Source organism: Rhea pennata, chromosome 8 (assembly GCF_028389875.1).
Source record: "Rhea pennata isolate bPtePen1 chromosome 8, bPtePen1.pri, whole genome shotgun sequence".
In the NCBI taxonomy this organism is placed as follows: Eukaryota; Metazoa; Chordata; class Aves; order Rheiformes; family Rheidae; genus Rhea; species Rhea pennata.
Window position 1 is genome coordinate 193,419 of NC_084670.1, and position 26,527 is coordinate 219,945.

Consider the following 26,527-nt stretch of genomic DNA (forward strand, 5'->3'; position numbering starts at 1 on the left):
GTCCTAAGAATGTATTGCCTCTGTAAATATGTACCTGCCCTTCTGCTACCTGCTTTTCTTAGGAGTGTCATGTCTCATAGTAATTACATGCCTAGAACTTCTTTTAATCAAGGTGAGACACTGAGAAAGAATGGATCTGAAAAAGTATTGTCTTGTGATGCTGACATTGCCCCTGCAACCTTAGCACTTGGGTTCATAAACAAACCTACAGAAGCAAGCATGATAAAGCCCCTAATTTTAGAAGAGTTCACTGGCTTCTGGGCACTCACTTTGACACATCTCAGACTCAGATTTTTGTAGAACCATTGCATAGCTAGAATTCAACTATAACTAGAATTAGAAGTGCTCAACACTTTTTAAAAAATAAATAAATAAATAAATAAATAAAAATCCCAAGGTGCCTAAAGATGAGCTTTCAATGCTAATTGGCAGAACTAAAATGTAGAGTCTAATGGTCCACATTTGCACTCCTGTGCCTGCATGAACTTAATATTCAGACCAATAAATAGAAGACAGTAGTTTAATTGAATGCTCAGATGTCTCAGTTGTCAGACTGGAGAGTGCTGTTCTTTGATTACATTTCTGTAAAAAGGAAATATGGCTCTTCATGATGTTTTCTTTTTCCCTTCATAGAGCATATTTTAGCTGCACTAAATGAGATCAGGCAGCCATGTCAAAATCTTGGGCAGAGATCAGGGTAGTTGCATCTATGCTTTTCTCATTTTGTTCCGTTATTTTTCCACTCATAACCTATTTACAATAAAGGTAATGTGTGTTGAAACTTCATTTCAATCCATTTTCCATAATATTTGGTGCTAATTTTAAAGAATAGATACTGAGGCTGTTACAGATATTCTGTAGTAGCTTACACCTTAAGTGACCTGTGCATTCGATGTTTTAAGTTATTTAAGAATGTTTAAACCTCTTCCTCAATATGTTTTTATTGCTGTCTACAATGAAAAAGGCATGTATATTTATTTACTGCTCTTCCTGTGAAAACAGGGCCTTATAGCTCAAACATGATTTTGCAAATGAGACTTCAGAAAATACAAATGGCAGATGCAAATACGCTTACAGTATATTCAAATGTGAAATTCACTATGGAACTCAGTGTTTCCAAAGGGTCATATTAGATACCTTATTTTTAAAAAATGTTCCTTTCTCTCTCTCTTTAGGCATTGTACAGATGTTATTTGCTGTGTAATCTTCATAGCTGTCATTCTGGGTTACATTGCGTTAGGAATTGTCGGTAAGTAAGCACAGGTATAGTGATACTTTCTCACACACAGGGGAAGCAAATCTGTGAATTTACTGATTTACTGAATTTACAAATCTCTGAATCTACTTTTAACTGGTATGTTCATTTAATTTATATTTACATAAAGCTGTCCAGTCAATGCCTTGCCTAGAAATGAATCATGAATTAACACTCAGTGTCTATTGTAACTATGGAGAAGTTCAAAACCACGTGTTTGCTGATGTAAAACTTGATGTGTATTCAAGTAAAATGCTGTGGTTCAATAATTTTGCTACCATAAACTGTAACTGTAGTGTAAAAAAATTTTATTTGTCATTAATCCAACAAAAAAAGTTAAAAACAAAGTTAAAAGCCAAACATCTTATTTTAAGAGGCGTTAGAATATTGCCAAAAGAACCTATGTGAGTAAATGGAGAAGATGGAGATTACCACATTTAATTGCGGGATCCAAAGCTGTTTGCATATCAGAATTTTTGTTAGTAATATCCCTTCTGTTTTGCTTGTGTGAGAGAACTTTGAATGCCTTTTGTGTGAAAGAACAATTGATACTGTAAGATACACATACTGTGTATCTGCACGTTTGCCTGTACTTGCTAAATTTACTTTTAAAAGTTCATTTTGGCCCTGTCTTAGATGCAAGACAAGCCATTGGTTTTTACTGTTATTCTGTATTACTATTTTCTGTACAGAGAAGACCTGCTGTTTAGAGCATGAAAAGATGACTGTGAGCTAGGCTGATTTAATCTCTGCAATACAAATCATAAATATCTGAGAAGATACTCTATCCTCCCACTAAACTGTACCATAGAATAGCATCCTGCAAGCAGCAGCACTGGAACTGTGTCCTCTCACCTTTCCTCTAGTACCGCAGTACTGAGCATGTTCTGAAAACTCTGTTCTCTCTCTTGGGCACTGGGAATTCTCTGTGTGTGTTTTATTCTTTTCCTCATTCGCCTACCTTACTGCCCCTCCATGAACCTTTACATCTTCGGGAAGCTGGAGAAGTAAGGAAGCAAATAGAATATACCTGCAAGTCAGAGCAGGATGGGGGACCATTGGAGGGAAGTGCAAAGCCAGCACTAGGCAGTGAACCCCAGAGAGATAACGGTGGTGTAACGGATGACTGATAATGCTTACACATGGAAGAAAAGATTTCTTTTCAAAACTCATTATTGACTTGTCTGATCCCTGAGTCCCCTCAGTTTGGAGGGGGACTTGTCAGAATATAGCTGCAACATGTATCTCTGCTTACTAAACCTGTTCTGGAGTAGACCAAAGAAAAAGAGGCAAATTAGTCCTAAGAAGCAGTAGCAGCTGCTGAACTGCACAGCTGTTGCAGACCTGCTCAGCCTCCCACCTGGTGCTGGGAGCATCTCATGTCTGAAGGCTATTGCTCTGATGTCTGTGTTGTTGTCCTCTTCCTACCTGTCGATTGATTCCTCATTGATGTTCTGCTCTCTTCTTCTGTCACTGTTCAAATGCAAAGCCAGACTTAAAGGAGCTGGACTCAGATCAGAATAGCATTTATTGTTTTCTTGAACATGCAAACATTCCTGTGACTAGTGACCAACTCCTTTGCAGGCAGGCAATGTACTGAAGTGCTGCTGCCTGGCCACCAGGAGAGAACGGAGCTCCAAGATCAGTCTCTCTTCGTTGGTTAGGACAAGGTCACCCAGGACACCCTTCCTTGTAGGCTTCTCCACCACCTGTGACAGGAAGCTATCACTGATGCACTGCAGGACCTCTTGGATTGTTTGTGCCTTGCTGTGTTGTCCTTCCAGCAGATATCTGGGTGGTTGAAGTCTCCCATGAGAACCAGGGCCTGTGATCGTGAAGCTACTTCCAGCTGTCTGTAGAAGACCTCATCGACTTCCTCTTCCTGGTCAGGTGGCCTGTAGTAGACACCTACAGCAGTGTCCCCCATGTTAGCCTGCCATTTGATCTTTACCCATAAGCTCTCAGCTGCCTCCTCCTCCTGCACCCCTAGGCAGAGCTCGATGCATTCCAGTTGCTCTCTCACATAAAGAGCAACTCCACCACCTCACCTTCCTGGACTGTCTTTCATAAAAACCATATAGCCATCCATGGCAGCATTCCAATCAGACGAGCTATCCCACCATGTCTCCGTGATTGCAATGAGATCATGGCCCTGTGATCGCACACAGATCTCCAGTTAAAACTGGAACCTGTCCCTGGAACCAGATCCAAAATTTGTAGATGGCCAGTTCTACCCTTCTTAGCAGGAAGATTTGGATTCTTGATAAGAAAATTTTTAGTTCGGATCCAGATACATATAGTCCATGCTTTTCATCTTGTCTTATACTGTGATTCATCTATTCTTTTTGCTCTAGTTTATTTCTAAGTAAAAGATGAGATCTACTTTGGTCCGGTTTCAGGGGCTATCCCTGCTCAAAATGCATGAGAGTCAATAAAGTTTACATAAAGAGGAGATAGATTGTAAATCAATCCTTAGACATGAATTATGCCTTAGGTATCTCCTCTTCATTGGCTTATTAGAGAAACAATAAAAAGTAGATTCTTCCAGTTTCTTGAGTATGTATGAACCACCTTTTGGATCCTTGTTTAATCCGTCTAACATGCTCTAGGTGACCCTGCTTGAGCAGGGGGGTTAGACTAGATGATCTCCAACCTTACCGATTCTGTGATTCTATATGATTCTGTGACTGGAAAAATAAGGCATAAACACAGGCTCACCACACAAAACTGCTGTGGTTGAGAATCTGGGTCGAATTCTGCTTGGTTACATATGTAGGTGTAGCTCCCATAGGCTTCAACTGTATGTGAGCCTATTTAACAGTGAGGGAAGATTTGTTTCATTGTATGTTTCAAGACAGCTGAAATGTAGTCTGAGTAAAAGGTAATCAAACCTCCTTCAAAGATCAAATGATTTATGGTAATAGCCTTTCTCTGTCCTGCTTCAGTGATGGCTGCTGTTGAATAACTGTACTGAATAGACATACTTATTATTTGAGTTATTCTTTGCTGTCATTGTTTTAATTTTACAGATGAATTAATAGTGCCAGTTTAGAATTCCATATAGTTTTATTTCTCATGATGCTAACTTAGCTCTTAATATTTATTTCACAGACAATGGGGTTATGAAGGAGATACTTTTTAAAAAAAGTTTAGTTTCTAGTTTAAGATGGTTTTAATTCAGCAAAATGAACATAAAAAGGCAGCCAATAAGTTATCTTAGAAAAGAGCATCGCACTTCAAATGGGAGATTAATTAAAAGTAGTATCATTTGTTGTGATGTAGATCCAGCCCTGAGCTCTCTAGTTCATATATGAACTAGACCATGACATCATTAAGAGCTCTGTGTGCAAGAAGAAATCATTTTCCCTCGTAATGCTGAGATCCTAATTGGTGGCTTCAGTGCATGTGGCATCTATCCTCAGAATGCAGCTTTACAATTTGCAGTATCAAAGTTCTCCAGTGCTGTCCTTTACATTAAAAGAACAATGTGCAGTTTTTATTCTAAAATGTACTTAACTATACTGAAGAGTTATGATCATGAGTAACAATCAGTAAACCATGTCTTCAACTTGTAGTACCTTATATTCAAGGATTTTCAACATCGTTAGAGATTGTTCTTCCATTTTAGCATTACTCTGTTTTTATTTAAAAAAAATGCTTAATGGATTCAAATCCTAAATGAGGACTTGAGATCATGTAAATTTTTTGATGACAATGTACATTGCTCTTCATGCAATTTTATGCAATTTTGTAACTCTGTCTATGAAATTTTTGCTTTTTTAGAGCATTGTTTATTTTAAGGTATATATCTGAGGACTAACCTCTGCCCTGATAGATCACCTCTGAAGTAGTGAACAGTTCCCCCCCCCGCCCTTCCCCCTCCCAATACAGAACTGGATGTAGTCTTGCTCCGAGGGATGTTTATACAACAGCAGTACCACAACATGGATTTACAAGTTCAGCATCATTTGTTGTATTATCTGCTTCACTGCATTAGTAAATTGCTTGTGTTAAAAAGCCATAAGCACAATTTGGCAGGCCTGTTTCTCCACATATTAAAGCATTAAAAATATACCTTTAAGGGAGATAAAATAATGATATGAAAGCCTGTGCTTTCAAAAATACATTGTAAAGGGAATGAGAATGAGTCTAAACAGATTTGTTAATTTTTAAGCATCAGTGGGTGCCTTTGTTCTGATCACACTTACTCCTTGACAGGGAGTTTTCTAGCCTTTGTAACCACTGATACAACTACAGGACAGAAAAACAGGAATGCATCTGCTGAATGTTTAGGATGACAGACATTAACTATTTTTGATGCTGTCCATGTTTGTTCACTCCACATCAGTAAAAGCACAGTGACATAATTACAGGCCTCCTGATAGTGGATCCCAGTCAAATGTTGTATTGGTGTCGTATGCTGTCCCACTGCTGCTCTGAGGGTTTACTCTGTTGTGTAATAGGGTTGAACTATTTTTTAATTTTTCTTATTTAGCGCAGATGCCTGTATCAGCACTCTGGCTGCAGCCTTATGAGCATCAGAATATGCTGGAATAAAAAATCTATATGACTTGATTCCATTTCATTTACTTCTTGATACTGGGTCACCAGTCATGTGGCACAACCAAGAAAACATGGTGCTGCCCTGTCACAATAACCTTGTTCCCTCAATGAGAACTATTGAATTAGGTACAATGCTTCACTGAGTAGGCTGGAAAAAGGTGTATTTATCTTATGGATTCCATTGTTCCAAGTTTACCAAGAAAGTAACAGAGGAGGAAGTTTATTAATGTTGCTGCTTAGACCTGGCACAGGCACGTTTCTGTTCTGTTGGTCGTTTCCCGTCTCATTTTCTGCTGCAGAGTTAGTCAAATGTTTTTGTGGTCTAAAGCACACCAATTCTCCTTGATTCCACTTTGCAATTTAGTTGAGAGGGATCTTCTTGCATCTACCAGCAGCTGATCCCACTGATGGAATTTCACAGAAAAGTGCGTTAAATCTCTTTTTTTCAAAGCAGATTCTTTTTAATACTGTTTTATTGCCTCAACGTGACAGATGCCTAGGCACACCAGTGACTACCAAGCAAGAGTAGCTGTAGGCAATTTGAGAAGGGCAAAGCAAGTACAGTCCGTACAGAACAGAAATACTATTGAGAAGCTGCAGAACAAAGGAGTGAGCAGAATGTTCTGTTGTTTGCACTTCACTAATTTCTACTAATCATTGGGAAATATACTGCAAAAGAAGAATGATGAAATTTTATGAGATCAAGGAGCGATACAAAACCAGTGAAACGAAGAGAGCCTTTTGAAAGATTTCAGCAGACTTTATATTAGAGCAAAAAGAATATGAGGATAATATACTGCTCTGCTCATTTCATGAGCTAAGTTTTATTCCTGATGGCTATTTTAGTCCACTCAAACATACTGACAAACATAGGCCTGAGTAATACAGCCATTCTTGTGGAAAGATTTTTCGTAACGGATTGCTATGCATGCAAGTGAAGGACTGAAATAGTAAATGAAATTATTTTGCAACATTTTCCTCCTTTCCTCCAGGTTTGTCTGAGGAGGGAAAAATAACTCCAGATTTAAATGCTAACTAGGAAAGAGATACTGTTGGCAGTAGGAGCTACTTCCAAATTATCTATAGAAAGCAGATAAAAGCTTTGCTGACTCTCATCAGCACTTTAAATCTGGCATAAGGGACTTTACTGCTTCATGTTGTGCTAATGTTAGAAAAAAATACACTCAAATACGAAAAAAACAGTCCTTTTAGTAATTTGTCAAACTAATTTTAAAAAGGTGGGGGGGGAGGGGAAGGTAAGAAACGGCTAACGTAGAAAAGTCAACTAGCATTGTACAAGTAAGTCCTGAAGGCCTTTCTGGTCTGTATAGGATCTTGATTCATTTGGACCAAGGCTTTTAAGTATACAAAAAGCATGGTAATATTAAAATGGAAGGAAAACTCCTTATTGTCAGAGTAATGGTGGAAGAAATTGTACATAGTGTAACCTACAGACTCGGTGCAACCAACAAAGAGTTATCAGCTCTCTGAATTCATGTACACATGTATAATTGAGTAATCAACTGGCTGTAGAAATTCGTAGGAGAAAGGTGATACGTCCTAAATGTTCCTGTTAAGTAAAGCTAATGAAATAAATTAAGGGGTTTCATATAGGCTGAAGTGTTTTAGTTTTCTGTGAGTATCAGAAGAGCACAGTATGAAATACGTTAATCTGAATATTCAGAAAGTGTTTGATACTGAGCAGCAGGTTAATTTACAAACCCCAACACACAGTAAAACTAAGATGTATTAAAATGAGCAAGGATTCATTTTGGTAACCTAAACCCATTCAAGGTGAAAGGTAGCATTACAGGTAGATAGATAGTAGTATAGCTATTTGCAAGTTATTCATTTTATGTTACGTATTGAGGCCAATCACCAAACAGATAGATTTGCAATATGCTGCTCTGACATCTTACGTAGATTTTTGTCTCCACTGCCGCCATGAATGTCATATCTTAAGTGCTGCTATTACCAAAGTGACAGTGGAGAAAATGATGGTTTCACAACTGGCTAAATTCAGTGCCATAAAATTGAGAGAAAATGGGGTTTATTACAGAGAAGCAAGTTCAAGGTGGTTTGAATATATCAAAGCCTAAAGCGTATGATAAGTGGCTTCTGATGTTCACTGTATAGTGCAAGGGAGCAAAGATTGGGATTAAAATCTTAACGCCTGTAATTTTTTACAAAGTACAAGCACAAGGAAATGGTTAGGAGAGGATCAGCAGTGATAGTCATCTAGCAAACCTGATTTTAGGGTGCCAGCACAGGGTATTGATGTGGAGTTATATTTTGTTTTAATGTTTTAATTTACTAAATGAGAGGTTATTTCCATTTCTAATGCATCTGGAGCCCATTAGATTCAGTCACATCCTGTGTGTTGTCTATCACATACCCAGGTAATCCTGTTCATTTCAGTGCAATTGGAAGTGTCTGTGAGTGATGAGTTTTGCCTGCAGTTAACTAAGTTTCTGCCTGAGTTAGCTTCATATTTCTCTGTGGCTGCAAGTCAACAGAGCTCTTCTTTCTCATTTTAATAAGCGTTGTTTTCTAAGGCCATTACCTCATAGTTTGGATGCAACCCAGATTTGTGTCCTGAAGGTAAAAAGTGAACTGGCTTGCTCTTTTACTGATGCATCCATATTTTATTCTTTTTAATTTTACTTCACTTTATTTTTTTTCATTAAGAAATCTACTGTTTAGGGAAAATCAGTCCTCTTCAGTGGCCATTGAGAAAGATTAAAATGATACATGAGAGGTGATGCATTTTCCTGCTAGTGAATTTCAACTATTAGCAAGCTACTGCTGGATAGTTGATTTAAATGATATAAGATGTATGTATTTTTGCAGCTTGGGTGCATGGCGACCCCAGGAAAGTTGTTTATCCAACTGACAGCTATGGGCAGTTCTGTGGTCAAAAAGATACCCTCAATGAGTGAGTACTAAATCCATTCACTGACCTTTATTTCTCATGCACTATGAATAACAAATGAGGTTTCAAATTCTCGTCTGCTTGGGGTTCTTGTGGGAAGCTGAAGAGGCAGTAACACTTGTCTTCCTCTTACTGTATTTACTCTAGGTAAAGAGTCAGAAACAGCTTAGTTGCTCGGTCGGTGCAAATCTAGACACAAGTTATTACTGTAATGCAATTATTTTCATTATTGGGAGAATGCTTTTGGTAAAATACCAATATAACTTAAAGACTGCATCACTAATTACACAGAAAGCAACTAGGTGGCACAGCTACTAGCTGCAGAGTTTAGGACATTTAACTAACTCTCTGAGAAATCCTTCTGTCCTCCCAGGATAGGAGTAATCCAACCTGGTTCTCAGTATTTCTCAACAGGCACCAAATACCAGAAAAGACCATAAGGAAAAGTTATTTTGTTCTGCTGCTTGCCAGGTGCCAGAAAGAGGAGAACAGGTGGTCTGTGAGAGAGGCAACTGTAACCCTGTCTTCCCAGGGGCTATCAGTCAAAAGGCTTTATTTCCTTGTTTCATTTTCCCAATCTTTTAAATTTGTGCCTATAAGAATTAATTAAACGAATTGGCTTATATCTGTAGAGTACTTGTAAATGAAAATAGCTTCTCAGACAAGAAAGATGTCACATCATTTTTTTTTCTCTGAAAATCAAAGACTGTTTTATGAAACAAAATTTGAGAAAGATTTTTGCTTTTTTTTCTCCTCTCATTCTCCCTCATAAATAGCCATTATTAGACACAGTTTGTATTTAACTATAAAGGACAAACACAGCCTCTCTGTGGCTGCTTTCTGGTGTTACATATATGTTTAGTCTTCTCTGCTGTTAATATGAGCAAGTGTGCATAGATATCAGAATAAAAGAATTTACTAATGGCATGGATTTTGCTAAGCAGCTTACAGATTATAAATACTCTGAAGAAGCTGTTGAAGAAAGATGACATTTCAGCCCAATATTTTACTCAATTGATTTGAAAAAACAGCTAATGTTTGCAAATTGTATTTGTCAGGAAGTATGTTTTGTTAAATAGTGCATAATAGAAGATATCTTGGTGCGAACATCTTAACCTTTTGAAATATCAGGGTAGTTGAGCTAACTGCAGTTTTAATGGGAGCTTGAATATGCAGTGATGATATAGTACAGACTTTGAAGACATAGCCTTATTCAGCAGTTGAAGGGAGCCACGTGCTGGTTGGAGATCAGAGGATATGTCACTGGATTGGGGAACACAGTGAGAGAGGCAGGAGCCGGACCTGTGCCCAGTCAGCCTGGCTTTCCCAAGCACCCTGCTCCCCTCTCGTGCTGCTGCTTGCTCCGAAGCCCCTGCACACAGTAGAGATAGGCCACAGCAGAGCATGTGAGCCGTTATTTTGTGTAGGGACAGAGTGTAGTCCTGGTATGGCCAGCTGACTGTCAAGCCTCATGTAGAAAGGAGAGGACTAGTGCTGTGCCATCATCACTGGAGCTATTTGATAGTTTTCTGATGAAGAAGAGTTGAACAGCAGATTTTGCTTTTTTTCAAAACCCAGATGTTTGCATCCGGACATCTTGGGGTGATGAAATTTCAGCAAATCTAAGTTGAGCTAAGACCTACCTATAGGTCCCAGGTTTTAGAAGATGAAAATATATGGATTCTGGGACAAAACCCCTCAGTCTGGGAACACTAGCTTGGCCCTTATTGATATCAAAGGAGGCGTATCAGCATTCCTATCAGATACTATTATCATCCTGTTTCCTGGGCAGCTGCTTTGAGTTTCCAATCATAAAAAGCTCTAGATCGATTTTGATACTAATTAATAAAATAATCAGCTTTCACAGTGTGGTGTTGCTGATAGCAATTTTCTGTGCGGTGTGTACAGGATATGTTCAGCATAAGCAAAGGGAGCACAGTATTCTGCAGAGGTATTCCACAAGATAGCTTTGCACTTTTTAGAGGCAGGACTGCAGACACCTGTATAGTGCCTGGGATGGTTTCAGCTCAAATGATGTGGAAAAACTGCCTCAAAATTATTATTTCTTAGAACAAATATCTTTGGTTTTAAAAATGTCTTGGCACAGAACATTCAGGGTCTGCTTGTGTTTTGTTTTTGTCTTGGATTTGCAATATGACTATTTGGGGAAACAGGATTGATTGATACTTATCAATCTAAGTATGCTGGGATGTATAAGCACCCTGCTTACACAATTAACTATCTTATATCCACTTCTATAGGAACAAGACCATTTTGTTTTACTTTAACATTCTGAAATGTGCCAGCCCAGCAGTGTTAATAAACCTACAGTGCCCTACAACACAGGTGAGTAAAACACAGAGATAAAATATTTTTCCTATCTTTTAGTCATGGTGCTTAAGAACTAGACATACTTTTTTGGAATATAAAAAAATGCTGGTCATATCCTGCATAGTATGATCTGATCATGTTATCTGTAACATATATAATACATAGTATCTGTAGCCTATGATGATCAGGAGAAAATACATAGAAGTGCACAGGATTATGTATTTTGGATCTGTTGGATCCAGCAACTTATTACTCCTGAATCCATCACAAGCAGCTGTCCAGTAGTAAGAATTGTGTGCAGAATATAATTTTGATTGACATCTAGGGCTTTCTAAGCTAAACATGTTCAAGAAATTCTGCATATCCCCAGTGACAGAAGTAGTTGGGTGTGGTAAGATCATACAGTACTTTCAAAATTGAATATTTGAAAGCTTGTTTTTGCCTTATGCCACGGTTTGCGCTCCCTCAGCTGTGCTGCAGCTCCCTGCAAAGCTGTAACATAATCCTAGTCACCAAGTTGGTGTGGGTTAGAAGTGTCCTCCTAATGTTTTGACTCTGAGACTGTTTCACAGTCGTTCTTTGGTGAGCACAAGCAGTCATGTCAGTGCCTCTCAGGAGGCAGCACATGATGATGTCGGTAGGTTAGGCAGGGCTGCCCTGACCCTGCTTGCTGCTGAAGTGGTAGTTGTGCTATGCAACTCAACTGCAGGGAGCAGAGTGTGGTCTCAGTCACCTTGACAGTGTTCAATGAAATCCAGTGTTACTTTGGATTTGAGCTGTTACATGATAATGAATTTACTGATTACAAATGTTAAATGACTATTTATTTGACTAGCATTTAAAAATGGTTCCCATTCCAGCTTGCTGTTACTCCTGATCCTCATCCTTGCCAGATGTTTTTTGCCCATCAGTTAGTGTGACTGTGGGGCCTATGTGGCACAGTGAAGAGATGTCACTCTCTAGCGGGGAGGAGCAGGAACTCTCTTAAAACTGGTCAGCTGCAAATAGAATGGAAACTTCCTCGGTCAGCAGCAAATTTCCGTCAGGAAGCCCCATGTGCCCACAGTTGTACTGTCACCCTACAGTCTTTAGGCTCATCAGCATTGGCAGGGCAGCCTGTTTAAAAATAACGAAGTCTGGTGTTCTGGTCAGGCTAGCAGTGACGGTGAGTCAAGCAAAATGAAATACTTGTTGAAAGAGGATGTTGAAGGGGAGTGATGCTATCTTGTCTATTTTCAAACATACAATGTCTCCAAAACTGAGAGAGTTTTTTGAATGCTATTTGTTCCTGCAGATGTTTAATTCTCTGATCCTTTGTGAAAATATTGAAGAAACTTTTGCTTGAAAATTCCTCTTTTGAACTGTAGACAAGGTCCTTCACTCCTATCCCACTTAAAGCAAGTATTTTATGAGAGAAAAGTAAGAACTGAGCATGGAGACAGCCTTGGTTCTAGAGTCAAGCTGTGGATTTACAAAGTGTTATTTCAGTTCACTGAACACATAGGCAGCATGTTTCATTGCCCTATTTCATAGATGGGAAACTGAGCTTACAGTAAAGTGCACGCTCATAGCCACCTATTGTCTTAATAAGGACAAAACTCATCTTTTCTTGTGCCTTGGCCTGTAGCTAGTCCATGGGACTGTATTGCTCATCTGGAAAGCCTCTCTTGCAACATCCAGCCTAAGGGTTAGTACAAGATCTTTTCCCCAAATTCATTCAGAGGTGACATATGGCAGAATGCCCTTGAGGTAAAATACGCTTTCCTTCATGATTTTGCTCTGGTGCCTGGGTAGCAGAGCTTTGCAAAGGGTGTCTGGATAGCATAGCTTTGGAAACAGAAGACAGCATTCCAGAAAGCGCTAAAACCTGCTAAAAAGACAGACTTCAGATTGGCTTTCACTTGATCAGAATTGAGATATGCTAAAGAGGTCAGAATAGCTGTACATTTCCATCACGGCTTACTTCAGTGGCCACTTATTTCTGTGGCCAGGAAAGCCTGCTGAGTCTTGGTACGGGGACAGCTGCTTGTCCAGTACGTAAACCAAAACCACAGCCTCCAAGTGGATGCGTTCGTCAAACCCCAGTCCTCACTCAGTTTCTCACATAAATCTTTTTATATTGGCTTTGCTTGGAGAGGTGTGAATTTCATTCCTGGTGTGTGCACCCTACTTGCTTTTAACCTTCATCGTTAGTCAGTGGCACAAAATAATCACCTTCATATGAGTGATTCAAACCTAACTTGACTTCAACAGCATCAGTAGAGATGTGTTTCACTGAAGAGACTGGGTGGAGCGGTGAAGTGATTTTGGCTGCATGAGACATTTTTGAATAAAGTTCTCTATAAACATAATAGATAAATGCCACATGTCCTATGAAAGTAGCTCTTGCACTAGCTTGCTTGTAATCACTGCTGCTGGTAAAAGTGGAGTAGGGGAGGGACTGACAGATCTTTCTTTTCTATAAGGCTAAAAAAAATTTTGTAGTTATCTACAAAAATACATAGAACCTAAAAAAAATACGAAAGGTGTTTTGGTATGCCGTATATAAGGATAGATTTTGAAAGTGTATTCTATCAAAGAATTTTAAGTGTTCACCTAGGGATTTAAAAGAAAGAAAATTGTTTTAAACAGTACAGCAAGTATTACAGCAGTCACTCTCATAAAACAGAGCGCTTTTATAGGAGGCCGTTTTTTGTCTTTTTTTTTTTTTTTTTTTGACTGCATTGACTTTTCTTCCCCTTCTCTACCTCCAGTGTGTCTTTACTCATTTTAATTTTTCTTACAGCTTTGCGTCTCAAAGTGCCCAGACAGGTTTGCAACCTACATAGATGTTCAGGCTTCCTACAGATATAAACCAGATAACTGGAATTACTTCAAGCAGTTCTGCAAACCTGGTTTTAACAATCCTCGCAAGGTGTGTATGTATCAATGGATGATGTGATACATTTTTGCTTCAGGCATTATGTAATAGGCATGGTTTTATGGAGCTGCATCAAAGCAATGAATTATTCCACTTTTCATCGAACAAGGAGTTGTCCCATGTATATTATTTAACACCGATTTAATCAAATTTGAAGATCTCTTAAGCACACACAATCTCCCAGTCTTTAAATGATTGCTGTTTGTTTAAAAGCGTGTCTGCAGTTACACATGTAATTGCAGTATTGTGGAAGGTGGTCTCCTCCAATACTTAAGTACTTCACACCAGTAAAGCATCTTAAACAAACTCTCGGGACTTTTGAGTCATCCACAGATACTTAGTTAATATTTTTAGCTAGGAAAATTAATCCATCTTTGCTGTAATTGACTTTGCATTCAAATGTACTGCAATATTCCTCTTATCTTTAAAACACATTGCAAATCAACTAGAATTAATTATGTTAAATTTTTGTTCTTTAACAGTAAGGTTGAAGAGCAGGCAAAGAACAGTTGTGCAGTCACCTCTGGTTTAGGTGCAGATCCAATGTGAACAGGTCTTTGTCACTAAAAAAGGCAAGAATAGTTTTTTTTTCTCAAATCACATGTGGCAGTTGGAATTCTCACATCATGAGTGTGTCTTGCAGCTCCACCAGTCAAATTTGGGAGGAGACTACAAAGCCCAGTTTGGGACATTTTCTCAGATTGAGTGAGAGATGGAAAGCACTATTGTGCTATGTTCACCAATTCCTGTTTTTCTCCTTTTTAGTCTGTTGCTCAAGTCCTGCGTGATGAAGATTGCCCTTCGATGATCATTCCAAGCAGGCCTTGTAAGTGGCTCTACTTACACACATCTCAACAGAATAGTAGTGTTCCCATTAAATAAAAACTGCATTCTGAGAAGTGTTTTTCTGACAAGGTCACTAGGAGCTGTCTGTTATCTGTCAGTGACATCCAAATCAATTTTAGACAGCTTGCAAATGTAAAGATTTTTTTTTCTAGCTGCCAGCCATGAAAGTTCAGCTTATGATCAAGTCAAGCTGAGTTCTTGCTCATGAATCATCACTAACAATGAAAACTTTATAGTTTGAATGATGCTTTCTGTATCTGATGCTTTCTGTCACTTGCCTGTGAGCAAGCAATCCCACTGGCAATCAGGCAAATACCATGAGTGCAGGAAGGCTCATATAGCCACCTGTTTAGAGTTCAGATGATACTTGAGCCCCGTGACAATACAGCTTGCTCTTCAGTTGAGGCTGGTTCTACAGGCTTATAGATGAATCAAGGGGGGAAAAGATATTTTTGTCATCAAGGTCAGCAGGTATTTCAGAACAGGCAGCTACAGGTTGCAGAACTGATCACAGCTGCGAGAGTGTAATACCAGGAGCATCTGCCACTGGTCCAGAAGCTCATGCAGAGAAAGAGCGAGCTGTTTATTTTTCCTTGCTTTAAAGAAGGGATCAGATAAACCAAGGACAGATCATCAAAAAGAGAAACTATGGATTCAGCTAAAAATATTATTAAACCTGATGTATTGACCCAAAAGGCAGAAAGTTAATTTGCAAGAATCTAGTATCTTCTTGCAGGCTACAGTAGAGGGCAAAGGTTACTGGGGGAGGAAGAAAGACATGTAACTTAATTATTTCCTCAGAATAATTGGTGGGGTAGATATTCTAATTTTTCCAGAATGAGGACTGGTTATTGAAACTTGGCATCAGTGTTTGTTGGAACTTGACAGTGAAAGCATAGCCTTGTTATATAAACTTAATATACAGCTGTGTAGGAGGACTGATCTCTAATTCTGTTCAGAATGAAAACCATGACTTTTTGCAGCCAAGGACAGGATGCCATAAATGAGGACATAACCCCCTTCTTTTCTCTCTTTTACAATCACCTCCTCCCTCTGTCTAACCAATAGTTTGCCTCCTCTCCAAGAATTCCCACTGATAGTGGCTGGTATTGCAGCTTATCTGGCGTAGGGAGGCAGTAGAACTTGCTTCTATGTGTTACTTTGGGGACTAATACCATTCATGACCAGTCACACTGAGTCTGTACCTGGAGACTGATTTGATTATTATCATGCAAACGACATATCTGAGCAGCTGCCCAGATACTGACTGGACTAGAAGTTCTGCATTTACTACAAATACTTAAAGTACTACCTTTACCACTATTGTTATTCGGTAGCACCTAGACTCTTTAGTCAAAGGCTAGGATCTCACCATGCCTAAACTTGTACAACAAGAGACAAGAAGCCCCAAGGCATAAAAGTCAGCATCTTGAATATAATGACTCTTCTACAGTTTGTCAAAGTCAACATATCAACAGATCACTAATTGAAGAAACAATTGGTTATGTATCTGAAATGATTTTAATATAAACAAGTAATATTTTGATGTAAAATACAAATGATGCAAGTGCATGTAATATGTATCCTGTTTTTTGATATTTTGAATAGTTCTTAAGAGATGCTTTCCAGACTTCTCCACAAAGAATGGTGTGCTGACTGTGGCAAATCAAACTACCTTCAAGGATGGAAGAGGGAAAACAAGAAATGTGACTGATCTCAGGGAAGCTGCAAAGTACGTTTTACTCTTCACCATTGCTTTTGTTTGTTGGGTTCTGAGTTTGTGAATTAATTTAGAAATTGAAGAAGAATTCAGAATCCATTGTAGCAAATAGATGAAGGAAACTAGGCCAGATTTGTGAAGAAATGGTATTGTTGTGCCTGAGCACCTGCAAAATTCCGGTAGGGGAGACCAGCACTGTGACATGCAAAAAAGAGCTGAGCTGAAAGTTTGAGTCTGATGTCTCAGAGTGATTGGTTGTCAGTTTTTAAATCATTATTGTTTGTTTTCCTAGCAAAACTTAGTGCTAAACGAAGCAAAAGGAGGCTCAAAATGAAACCCTTATGCTGCAGGACACAGGCCAGCCTCTAATGGCCTTGCCCCCGTCTGCCTGTGATAGCCTAACAAACTATCTCAGCTAACCAGCTGTCTAGTACTATGGGCATCCCGCCTGTTAAGGCTGCTCCTATTGGGTTTAACTGTGACTAAAAGTTAAAAAGTAGCGTACTGAAGTCGCTAGTGCATGGCAATACTTCCCTTACAGAGGGATGGGAGAAAACTGTTGTAACAGCCTAGCTTCTCCAGCTGCTTTCAGTCCTCAGTCTAGCTGAAGAATGGGGGGACCTTCTCATGCCTTTCAATCCAAAGCATCTGTCTTATAGCCCTTTACCTACCCTCATAATGCCTACACCTTATTAAATTCCCTTCTGCTGGCATTTACAAGTACGTTGCCTGTTCTTGCCATATTCTTCATTTCTTCTTAAGAAAAAGTTAATGTTGGAGAGTACTTTAGGAGACTGGAAAACAATCCCCTAAGGTCGGCTTATTGCTTGACTGTTTCCTGCTTCTCTGCTATTGGTGGTCTCAGAGTTACAGCTATACGACTTTCGGGACTTTGTAGATTTCAGTAGTACTTTTTTGTGCCATAATAAGTAATTAAATGTGGTGATAATTAACACTCATAGAGCTTTTTTAATATATTTTTTTCAGGATCTGTACAGACCTTTTTACGCGGGCTTTTTCAGCCCTTCTAACTTAGCAGAATTTTGATTGACGTGAATTTAATTGATGTTTGCTTTGTTACAGAACTGGAGTTGCAGGATATTAATATAGTCTTCTTACTAGCAATGATTTTTGTTTTCACTTGACCTATTTGTTGTTTAAATAAATCCTCTACTTTTCAAGGTAAAGCAACCTTTATCTTTTTTTCAGTGGCATCAATATTGTCCTGGATGCAAGATCAGTTGGAATGAAAATTTTTGAAGATTATGCCAGTTCTTGGTATTGGATTTTAATGTAAGATTTTTAACGGGTATTTGTAATTTTTCCAAATTCACTTTGGACCGTGCAAGAAGTGAAAAAATAAATCATGTATGTGTTTGTTACCAATCCTACTTTTAAACTCGAAGAGCAAATGTAATTTCCTTTTATCACATTGTAGTATATTAGGTAAGTATAGTGCCGCATACACATAGAGTAGCAATTGTTCTAAAGCAAGTTTTTGATATTTTACCAGGCAGAAAAAGAGTAGGCTCTGACTTCTACTGTAGAATCCATCTGTGTGGTAATTCCAAAGCCAAAATACTCCACAATTAAGAGACTTTCAGACAATAACATTTGGTAATACCATTAGAATGTTTATCTAACAGGTGGTTTCTAAATTCATGCCTGCAAAATACAGTTAAAACCATCATAAATCATCTACTGCCAGTGCACTGGGCAGAGCAAGAATGAAAAACTTTGAATGGTATTGTCTTCTTGCAATTAATAATTAATAAATCTTGCAATTAATATTCACTAATCACCAGTTAGTAAAAATACAGCACTGAAACAAATGAAGCAACTGTCTTGTCCATGCAAATACTTAAGTATATGTTTAGCCAGTTAGTAGTGTCGTGGGCAGGTAAGCATGTTGATCACTTTAAACAGAAGCAGACAGACAACCTAGAGCATGCGTGTATTAAGCATACATTATTCAGCCCTGGATGCAAATCCGCTCATAAAACAATAAAATAACAAACTTTAGGTAATAAACTGCATGTGGAGAATTATTAAAAAGTAGCTTCAACAGTCAGTTAAGAAATAGAACATGTCGGCTTTTAAAGCTGTCCTAGTCAGTGGCAGGAGGACAGCTTTCTTGTAGTCTGATTTTGTGCCCACAGTAGTCAGTGGCAAGAAACCCACATCAGTGTTCAGCAGCCTCAGCTCTATGTCTGAATCTCTTACTGAAATTAGTAGGAACAGGCTTGTGGTGCAGATTCTTCCAAAGGAGATGTCACTAAACAGGCTGGAGAGAGAACTGGCCATTTTTGAACAGAGATTCTAAATACTGAGAGCCAGTTTCCACATTTCCAGAATAATTTCTTTTTAAAGACTTCTTTCTGAAGTAGTTGGATAGAATTTTCTTCACACTGCTTCAGGATACATCAAGTGATTTCTGGCTAAACATTTGCTGTGCCAGAGTTTGGGTGATGACAGTGCAGGGCTGATAGTCAGAGAAGGCTGGATTAAAAATTAAGTATGAAATTCCTCTAGTCTTTTTAGCCTACCCAAAAAGAATAGCAGCTTTCAAGCCTCAAAGACAATAGGTCTGCTGAGGACAGCTCTTGCCGTACACTTAGTTTTGGTGTTACAGGGACTCATGTATATCTAAAGAGATTCAAACAAATGTCTGTACTTCAGCAGCCCTAAGGTCCAAAATTGCAGGGTTTTTGAGGAACATCATCTAAATTTCAAACAAGTCATTCAGAAGGGAAAATGTCATGCTAGGAAGTCTTTAAAGGGCTAAGATTTAAGATTTAAAATTTTCAGATAAGCTGATGTTCTTCTCTTTCTTGGTCCTCTGCCAACCTGGCTTAGTTTGCTCTAGAATTCTCAGTGATTTTGTTTGATTATGATCAGGCTGACCCAAGCAAGGCAAAATACAAAATTTTAAAATTTTTTATAAGTCTGTGCTAACATAACATTCTTTCAACATCTACTGAAAACTTTAGAGAAATGAAAAATTCTATGAAGCATCTCAGCTGAATGTTTATTCAAGGGGGTTATTACTCATAGTGCTTTATGATTAGTAAAATGGCCTTTTGCAGTCATTTTTCTGCTTTTCTTTGAAAAAGAGTGAAATCACATTGATTATTTCCTTACCGCAGACCAGAGATCGAAAAGATGCTCTGTAGATGCCTATTATAATTGTTCTTTAGGAAAGTCAGCTTTTACCACTTTGTTTTTATGTATCAGAATGCAGAGAATGATCATTCCCTCTTCTGATGGGCAAAGTCACTGGTTTCCTTCCTAAATTTAATGATCTTTTGCTAAGAAAGCTCTTAGAATGCCAAATTTTTAACATTCTTTTCAAGTAGGGGACATAAAACTGTAAGCTCCCCACCCATATAGATACTCCTCCAATATACTTTCTATACTGTGGACTAGATATGTCCTGAAAAAGGCAGTTCGTTCCTCAGCTGCTGTAAATGACCAGAAAGGCAGTGCACTAGTCCCATTCAGCCAAGCTGAGGACTTAGTATGTAGATACGTTTCTGGCTCTATCCTGTGAGCTTACTGTAAATAAGCTGTTGGTTTCCAATAACAGATGATATTCAAGAGGATGTATCTCATAAATACATTTTGAAAGATTTTGAAATACGTTGTTTTGAATCCTTCTCATGTGAGACTGTGACTTTCATTTGGAGGAACAAGCATTGTAAGAAAGTGAAGTCTCACACTTTTTTTCTTTATCTTTGTCTCCTGTTTTCCCAGTGGGCTGTTCATTGCAATGATTGTGAGTCTGCTCTTCCTTGTGCTATTAAGGTTCACAGCCGGGGTCCTTTTCTGGATCTTCATCTTTGGTGTGATTGGAATTATAGGATATGGTAGGTGCAGTCTGCGAGCCTCTTAGGCTATCTTTTGTTGATGCTTGATCTTTCTTTTCTATAGATGTGATTTTATAATTTGCTAGTCTCATAGTAATGCATTTCTGATTTTTGCTTATCTAACACTTGGGTTGTAAAACATTTTTATTTTTTTAACTTGTGTCTCTGTGCTCTTCAGAAATTCTCAATTTTTGTTGATTGTCTTTTAAAAGGCATCTGGCATTGTTACTGGGAGTATAGTCATCTCAAGGGAATACCTGGATCTGACCTCACTGTTTATGATATTGGATTCCAGACAGACTTCAGAGTATATCTGCAACTGAGGCAAACATGGTTAGCATTTAGTAAGTGCACTTTAAATTTGGTATCTCTTAATAGATGTTCACGAGAACCAATCACTGTCTTGTTACAGTTTCTGCCTTGTTAAGTCTCCTCCTTGAAAGATGTCACATGGCGAGGTAAGTTGAATGCTTGTGCTATCAGCGTTCCCCTTCTGTAACCTTCAGTCTTCATAATGGGGAAGTATTCCACAATAAGTAAGGCAGTCCTGATGAAGCTGTAGGAGGAAGGGCATTTTTCTCTCCCCGTTTGTCTGTTGTCCTCTGTGAAGGCTCTAGAAGCATCAACAGAGTTATCAATAACAATACACATCTTCATAAGACTCTTGTGACCAGGTCACTGAATTTTCTTGGAGGCTGGTCTACCGTAGAATGAACCAGTGTGAATTTCATCACCTTTAATTCCAAGTGCTTCATTGCCTTTCTGTGCAGAGGCAGATAACAACATGGGTATTTAGAACAAATGCCTAGAGGAACAAGAAAGCCTGCAGTACACACATCCCTCCCCAGGAAAGGAGGAGCAGAGGAGACAACAAATATTTGGCAAATGTTAATCACACTGCTGTTGCTACTCTATTGGAAGGCACACAGATATTGTGAATAGGATGATGAATGTTATATATATATACATACATATATATATATATATATATATATACACACACATATACACCTAGATATAAAATACTACCTTTCCCTGTTTGTAGCTAAATTAATGGAGCAGCATTTCACTGCTTAAATCTCTTCTCTACATTATGTTTTCACTTACCTGTGTGTTTGGATCATTGAACTAATGGAGCATCTTCTACATATTGTTGAGGCAAATCTTCTTGGTATGCTAACCCTAGGAGGTATTACAACAGAACCATTTTTTCCCTAATAACGCTGCAAGCTCTTGGCCTGGCCCATTCTTACCAACCAATGTGCATAGTTTATGTAGAGCTCAGTATCCTTTGCGGAAAAGGAAATTGAGGTACTCAGGAATGAAATGACGTGTCCAAAGTCAAGCAACAGAGCAGTTAAATACCCATCAAGAAAATGCAGATCCCTCCATCCTAGTCCATAATTCATCATAGGATGAATTACACTAACTAAACAGACCTGAATTGGAATGAGAACATTAGAGAAACTGTATTAAAGATTAGTCTGTGTTTTTTCGTGGAGAATCTTCTCAAAATAGGTGCTGAAATCCAGGTAGCAAAAACCTGTCATAACAAAGTCTGCAGCTGTAAGCAGCACAGTAGTTACTTGCCAAATGTCGTTCTGATGGCTAAGGATACTGGTAAAACCTAGGGCTGTGATTTAACAGCATCTGTGAATATCTGTGTCTGGATTCTGAGGCTGTCAAAGCTGTGGGCCTTAGAAGCCAATTCCCATCTGCCAGTGATAACCTCCAGATGAACCAAGACACAGGAATATTATCCCCTCTGCCTTCCTCCCCAAATGCTTCCTGGTTTCAGCTGGAGGAGAAGACCCCACCGTATGCAACCATACATACCATTGCTGGACTATTCAGATGTTTCCTGACTGACTGAAGCACCCCAAATTAATGAATATGCCTCAGGATCAGAGGAGATGTGCTTCAGGCATTAAGGATCCTGTCCTTTCCTTTTAAAGTCTAGAGAAGTTTTTACTTTCTTCAGCAGAAGTCGATTTTGAACTAAAACAAATAGAAAACAGACTGAAGCTGAATTTGAACTAGATTTGGGTTCTGGTTCGAACACTGCTCTTAACTAAGAGAGGAACCTTCTGGGACGTCACTCTCGGATCTCTGACCTCAGAGCAAGTCAGTATGATTCCAGCAGTACTACTGCAAGGTGAAACTAATCTGCCCCAAAGTGCCTTGTCCTAGTCTCTCCTTTTTAAAAAGGAGATGAAAGGAATGCATGCTAAGTTAATGTTTACACCAACTTATTGATTTAAGTGCATTTAAATGTTGGAATAAGATACATTGTAGAAATGTACTTTTTATGAAAAGTCATAAACTTTGGTGCAAATTGGACTCTCCATGTACTACCTTTTTATTTTATTGCATCTAGATACAGCAGCAGTAGAGTATGAACATTGAAAATGCTTGTTTATGAATAATAGAATTTAAGGGTAAACTGTATAGCCAAATGCTAGTATTTTTTTTTTAGTGAATGATTGTCTTTGTCTAAGGATGATATGTTCTATTTTTATTCTGAAATTAAAAATCCTAATATTAGAGTCCTACACGTCCTAACTCCTGCATGTAGAATTCCCCTACACTTGGATTTACCAATTTATGAAGTGGAATCGAAGGCTTACAGGTGCAGTGAAAGAGAGAACTGCTCTAGCAGAGAGTTGTTCATGGAGTTCATGAACAGTATTACAAAATATGAGGATGGTACTACTAATTTACAGAGTTAACATATTGGTTTGGTTCCTGAATTTTTTTTTGTTTTGTTTTACAGTGATAATACTTTGTGTTGTTGAGGTCATAATCATATTGATGCTAATCTTCCTGAGGAATCGAATCCGGATTGCTATTGCCCTGTTGAAGGAAGGCAGTAGGTGTGTTTGTCTGATTTTAATGTATCTTTAATAAATGAACTCTAGGGTACGCTCTTCCTCAGTTTCATCTTGCACAACCAAGGGCAGAAAGTTAGGGGTAAAGCACGGCGTAGGGATTACTGAGCAGAACAGGTAGTGTAAGGAATACGAGTTCTTTGTTAACGAGGTCTTCTGCAACTACTAATGTAGACCATAGCAGTTAATGCTGGCATCACCCCCGATTCCACTTATTAGTGCCTGTTGATTAAAATCCAGGAACACTTTAATGCTTTGCAACACTTCTATTCACAACTTTGACAGATAGAAGCATTTCAGAAATTTCATAAACTGAGTTTATGAAATTTAGTTTAAATGAGTTTATGAGTCCTCTAGTTTTTCAGCAGTGTGGAAATGTCACTTGAGGGTGAAATTTTTATGTGTAATGAAACACTGTAAATAATTATTGTTGACTTAACAGACCATGCCCTGTATTCAGAAATGTGAAAAACTAATTGCTGATGGCTGGGAATCAAATAATGTTTTTCAGTACTTTTTAACTATTCTCTCAAAAACATCACTATTTATAATACAAATAAATGACTTGAAATCCATAGGTAGGAACAATCAGTTTGTTGGAGTAATTGCCTATAGTTTTACTAGAAACTATCAAGGCCACCTATGAACTACTGAACACTGTTAATATGTGGTGATTGTTTCTCAGATAGCATAAGATTATGTTTTCCTATGTGACTCTTAACGTATTATTTCATCCTTAGACTGGGAAAGGATTTGGCACAGTTACTGGAAAGAAATTAGAAAAATGAGAAGAGGTACATGAGAGGGCTCTAAAGAGAACCAACCTGTAGGCTTCAGTGAAAAAAACACGTGTTCTTCGATGTTACACCAAGTGTGACACGATACTCAGCTAATGGTGTTCACCTGCGAGATAGCTGTAGTCAGTTTAGCCAGAGGGGCTGCAGCATGTCACTTGCTGGCAGAGCAGGAGCTAGTGTGCTCATGCTCCCGCCAGCTGGTTGCATTCCAGCCGCAACAAGCGTTCTAGACTTTTCATCAGCCTCTGAACCATCTGCCTTGATGTGGAAAGGAGCTCTCTAAGCTGTTAACGTAGAACACCCTTTATTCTTTTTGTATGCCAACAGCCAAAGGCCCCCACTACCCATTTATGGCACATTCAGGAAGGTGTCAGAATGCACAGACTGGTCGAATGTCCCTATACCAAAGTAGCTAGTACTTAGGGCAGGAAAGGGGCTGGGAAGAGAGTCCTCATAGGCAAAGTGGTGAGAGGTGATTTAAGGCTGCATAGGATCAGAAGGGAGAGTGTAGGAGCCGAGCAGTGTGGGAATGTAGAAATAAAGGGTAATATTTGCAGCAGGCACAAGAAGATGTAGTCAGACTGGGTTTATTACCTGGAAAGACCAGAATCTGAAAAGCAGGAGTGCAAAAAGAGCAAGTAGGAGACAGACTTGAATATGGCAGATAGATGAAGGTGCCTGTACTGCTGCCGGTAAAGGAGGAATGGTATAAGTAATACAGAAGATGAGAAGCTGTTTGAAGACAGAACCAGCAGTATTCTGAGATCCCAGCTCTAGATTATGTTGTCTGTATCAATAGGTAGCTCACAGTAAAAAAGGATCATGACAGAAAACTGATAAAAAGCTTGTTTCTTAAATTATTGTAGCTTTCTGAGATACTTTGTTTCCTTCACAGGGCTATTGGCTATATAATGTCTACATTGTTCTACCCAATTGTCACCTTCTTACTCATTGCAATTTGTATTTCCTACTGGGCTGTGACAGCTGTGTATCCTTCTATATGTGTATCTCTCTGGAAAGGTCTTACGCTCTGCAAGACCAGACAGTGATCTGCTATATCACCTTAGCCAAGCAGTAATATCAGGAGGGCTATTTAGTTGCTCAGAACTTGTTCTCCTGATGCAGGATTGTTCCTCACCGCAGGTCTGTATGTGATGTACAAATCTGACAGTGCATTTTAATTTCATTAAAAAGAATTGGACTGAAATTCATGTTAGGGCAGGAGTAGCATACAATGCTCTATATACTACCTAAGATTGACTTTAAGGGATAAAATAGGTCTTTCAGCAAAGATTGAATATGGCCTTTAGTGTACTGCATGTACTACAGGCCCCATGTTAATGGTCTCTTATTTAGTTGAGGAAGCTCCAGGTTATTTTTTGTTCAGAGAAGTATAGGAAAGGACTGAGAGAACATAGAGTGGACTGAGTTCTCTCTAAAATGCACAACAGCAACCACCTGGAACAGCAAGGGTTGACAGGGTGTCAGAAAGGGGAAGTTTTGCTTTCTGAAAACAAATTGTTCTTCCCTCATATGTGAAGATGTTCAGCTGTTGCTGTTCAGGACAATGTTAACTTCCTTATGCTTTGTGTCTGATTCCAGTAAAGCAAGAACTGACAAAGATGCACTGGGTGTTTTGCCTTGTCATCGCTAGATGTATAGGAGAGGCTGAAGCATCTTACAAGGTTATTTCCCTTGCCTGTTCTGGGCAGCGATTATCATCATAGTTCGGAGGCAGAGTTTTCCTTAGTTTTCTAGATATTGAGAGAATTCAGTCTGTTCTATCAGCCCTTTATATACACCTCTGCAAAACAAGAGCAATTTTTCTGTTATCTGCATAAGTTGTTTAGAGCTAGTGATTCCTCACTGCGGAATCTTAAGTTGCCCGAAGTCTACAGTTCAGCGATTCTTCCTTAAAACAGTTTATTCAGTTTTCTCGCTACATCAGGAGAGCCTGTGTATAAGGTAATGGCTAATCAAACATTGTGCAAGTATGCAAACCTGAGTTGTGACCCAGAGGTAAGTGTAACTAATATTTACCTCTAGTAAAAGGGTATGCTAATTGCATTTCTTAATTGATATTAAGCCTCTGTGCAATGCAAGTAGAAAACATGCATATTTGTAAGCAATAATTACTCATGTTAAATACTCAAATAGTAGTTATGTTCAGATAATGCTTTCTTTGTTCAAAGCGCTTTACAGATACACTAATTAATCTGCTAAACTATCCTGTGAAGCAACTAGATACTAATAGTTCTATTTTACAGGCTGAGAAAGAGACACAGAGATAAGGGTTTTTTTATTTTCAGGGCTGTTCTCAAATTCTTGAGGTTTCTGTTTTGGGGTCTGCAAAAGACAATGGAAGATTTTAAAAACTAGGCCTCAAACCTGTCCAAGGACCAGACATAT

The 26,527-nt window shown here is 38.6% G+C and overlaps 1 protein-coding gene across 2 annotated transcripts in view; it reads left to right on the forward strand.

Moving 5' to 3' along the window:
* Positions 1 to 26,527, forward strand: part of SLC44A5 (solute carrier family 44 member 5) — a 108,703-nt gene that overhangs the window by 67,471 nt on the left and 14,705 nt on the right. For both annotated transcript variants that reach the window (XM_062580991.1, XM_062580989.1), the window contains exons 3-14: positions 1,176 to 1,249; positions 8,669 to 8,753; positions 11,012 to 11,096; positions 13,867 to 13,995; positions 14,767 to 14,827; positions 16,456 to 16,579; positions 17,777 to 17,860; positions 20,321 to 20,433; positions 20,646 to 20,777; positions 23,207 to 23,306; positions 25,014 to 25,106; positions 26,050 to 26,137. In XM_062580991.1, the coding sequence (XP_062436975.1) occupies positions 1,176 to 1,249; positions 8,669 to 8,753; positions 11,012 to 11,096; positions 13,867 to 13,995; positions 14,767 to 14,827; positions 16,456 to 16,579; positions 17,777 to 17,860; positions 20,321 to 20,433; positions 20,646 to 20,777; positions 23,207 to 23,306; positions 25,014 to 25,106; positions 26,050 to 26,137 (1,168 nt within the window). The remainder of the gene's footprint in view (positions 1 to 1,175; positions 1,250 to 8,668; positions 8,754 to 11,011; positions 11,097 to 13,866; positions 13,996 to 14,766; positions 14,828 to 16,455; positions 16,580 to 17,776; positions 17,861 to 20,320; positions 20,434 to 20,645; positions 20,778 to 23,206; positions 23,307 to 25,013; positions 25,107 to 26,049; positions 26,138 to 26,527) is intronic.